This window comes from Gavialis gangeticus, unplaced genomic scaffold, assembly GCF_001723915.1.
Source record: "Gavialis gangeticus isolate Ggan-Ray unplaced genomic scaffold, GavGan_comp1, whole genome shotgun sequence".
In the NCBI taxonomy this organism is placed as follows: domain Eukaryota; kingdom Metazoa; phylum Chordata; order Crocodylia; family Gavialidae; genus Gavialis; species Gavialis gangeticus.
In genome coordinates this window covers 23,639,335-23,641,776 of record NW_017729002.1, presented here as the reverse complement: position 1 = coordinate 23,641,776, position 2,442 = coordinate 23,639,335, and the positions used below count along the sequence as shown (strand labels likewise).

The 2,442-nt window shown below is 48.1% G+C and overlaps 1 protein-coding gene across 1 annotated transcript in view; it reads left to right on the top strand.

The window, feature by feature from the left end:
* The window catches only part of RAB40C (RAB40C, member RAS oncogene family), a 61,588-nt gene that overhangs the window by 45,337 nt on the left and 13,809 nt on the right, over positions 1-2,442 (top strand). The window contains exon 3 of the mRNA XM_019507674.1: positions 1,074-1,134. Coding sequence (XP_019363219.1) covers positions 1,074-1,134 — 61 coding nt within the window. The remainder of the gene's footprint in view (positions 1-1,073; positions 1,135-2,442) is intronic.

Sequence of the window (2,442 nt, the reverse complement as noted above, 5' to 3'; positions counted from 1 at the left end):
GGAGGTGAGGATACAGGCTGCCTGCTGTGGGCTTAGGACTCCCCACCCTGCTGTCCTCCCCATAGGGGCCTCCACAGCCCAGCAGACAGGACCTGGCATGGCAGGGCAGAGTGATTTGTGGAGGCTCAGTGCTGCTGCCAGGAGCCCTGTGCTGCCATAGCGAGGTGCTTCCTGCCCACCTGGCAGCAGGTCGGGGCACAGTTCTGTACCACCACCCCTGCTGCTGCCAGACAGGCAGGGAGTGCCACACCGTGGTGGTGCAGAGCTCCCAGGGGCAGCACTGAGCTTCCCTGCTGTACTGGGTCCTGCGCATTGGGCTGTGGAGGCCCCTGGGCGGAGGGCAGCAGGGCAGGGAGCCCCAAGCCCACACCAGGCAGCTTGCATCTTCCCCCACCCCACAGCCAAATCTGGGGGGGAGGCATATGCTCCCCCATCTTACCTCCAGGAGTCTGTGCAGCAGACCCTCAGCTCTGTCTCATTCCCTGCCTGGGCCCCAAACTTCAGGCTCCACTGACCACCCCGGCTGGATAGCAACCCCAGCCCTACCCAGCTCCCTTCCTCCCTCGCTATGGGGTCCTCAATCCCTCCCCCCTCCATCTACTTGCATGCAGGAACTGCACTCATGCATGTGGAAGCAAGGCAGCATGTGTGCCCCCTGCTTGATTGCCCTTCTGCTCCCCCCAGACCCTTTGCAGGCTGCAACTCTGTCAGCCTGCAAGGGGAAACTCTCCGTTTCCCATATTTTTCTCCTTAAAATGAGAAGATCTGGGTTTTAGCACATTTTTCTATGGCGAATAGAAAACCTGGATCCCCTGGTAATGACCGTAGGAAGTAACCTTTATGGTACATATGGGTTCTAACCTGAAGTTGATCTTTCTCTGGGGTAAAGGCTTAAATTCAAATTCTTTGGGAAATAGCTTGCGAAGCAGCAGGAAGGTACTGTGCATAGTGCAGAGATCAACACTGAAGACTCATTTATAGGTCAGCACTGGTATCCCATTAGCAGCATCTATGGGAATGAAATGTGTAGGGATTCTTTAGACTTTGGGGTTTGATACATTTTTCTGTTCTAGGGACACGTCTGGCCAGGGACGATTCTGCACCATTTTCAGATCCTACTCCAGAGGTGCTCAGGTAAGTGCTGTGAACTGAATCTTTTGGGACTCTACCTAATTATCAGATCTTCTGAAGGATGGGAAACAAACTAATACTAGGAGATACCACCCAGTATCTTCCTGTTTTCTTTTCTAATGTCCTGTCTTTGCCTTTTTTGACCAACCAACAGAGGGAAGAGCAGGTATTTACTTATGTAGTGCAACACAACAGAACGCTATTTTACTGGGTTGTAAATTTTATATATGGGCTGAAGAAGTAGCATTATCTGGAACACAGGTCAGTTTTTTGCCTTGTTTCTGGAATGAGCTTATGGTAAAGTTCAGGTTCTTGGTTGACAGCTAATGTGATGAGCCTCAACTTTCCCAGGAAACATCAGCTTTCCCAGGAAAATTCTTACAGCTCATACCACCCACAAACCAGTTACACAAAATGGGCCCATCTGGGTATATGTGAGCTGGTTTTAAAACAGGGGGGTTATTTAGATCTGAAAATGGATTCTTTAACCCATGGAGTAAGAAGTCAGAATTTGAGGTGCTGCTTTAGGTCCAAGGAGAAAACATAATGTAACTTTTGCAACTTGCTTATGTTGGAGAGAGCTCCTAGCTCCAACTCTTCCCACCTTTCTGAATAGTCTTCACTAGGTATTACAGCAAAATGGCATCACTAATGTAATCTCCGATAAAGTAACCGAACTTCAACAGCATAGTGTCCCCCTAAGCCAAGTAAACTAGCCTGCTTGCTTGTGACACTGGCATGGGGAAATGAGCTTTGTCTTCATAGCGTTTCCTTTCCTTCAGATTTTTTTTTTCTCGCTAAGAACTAGCTTCTGTCCAAGACTTGTTGACTGGACCAGAGGACCCAGAAATGATGTAGGGCTTTAGTCTGTGAAGTTCTGCTATATACAGCTTGCCTATCCAGCTGGGAAAATCATCATGTTTTCTGTCCTCAGGACTTCTTGTATATTCTTGTGGGCTCTAGATAGAGATCACTTGCCACAATGGTATACTGCCTATGCCTCCTCCAGTGTTGTATTTAGTCTTGTACACACACACCTCTGGTGTTTTGTGGGCAGTTCTCTAGAACACCCCTTTGGCTGGGGCCAGTGTCATGGTTCTCTTGTCCACATGAGCAACAGAAGCTTTAAATGCTGTGTGTATCATACCACGCATCTGAGACTTGACTGTCAGCAAAGCATGTGGTGTCAAGATAATTTGGTTCCATACAGGTTATGAACAGAGCTAGCAGAGTCGTGCCACTTGGTATTGTGATGAGCAAGTGAAGAATTGATCTAGGTTAACCTTTTTTTTTTTTTTTTTTTTTTTTTTT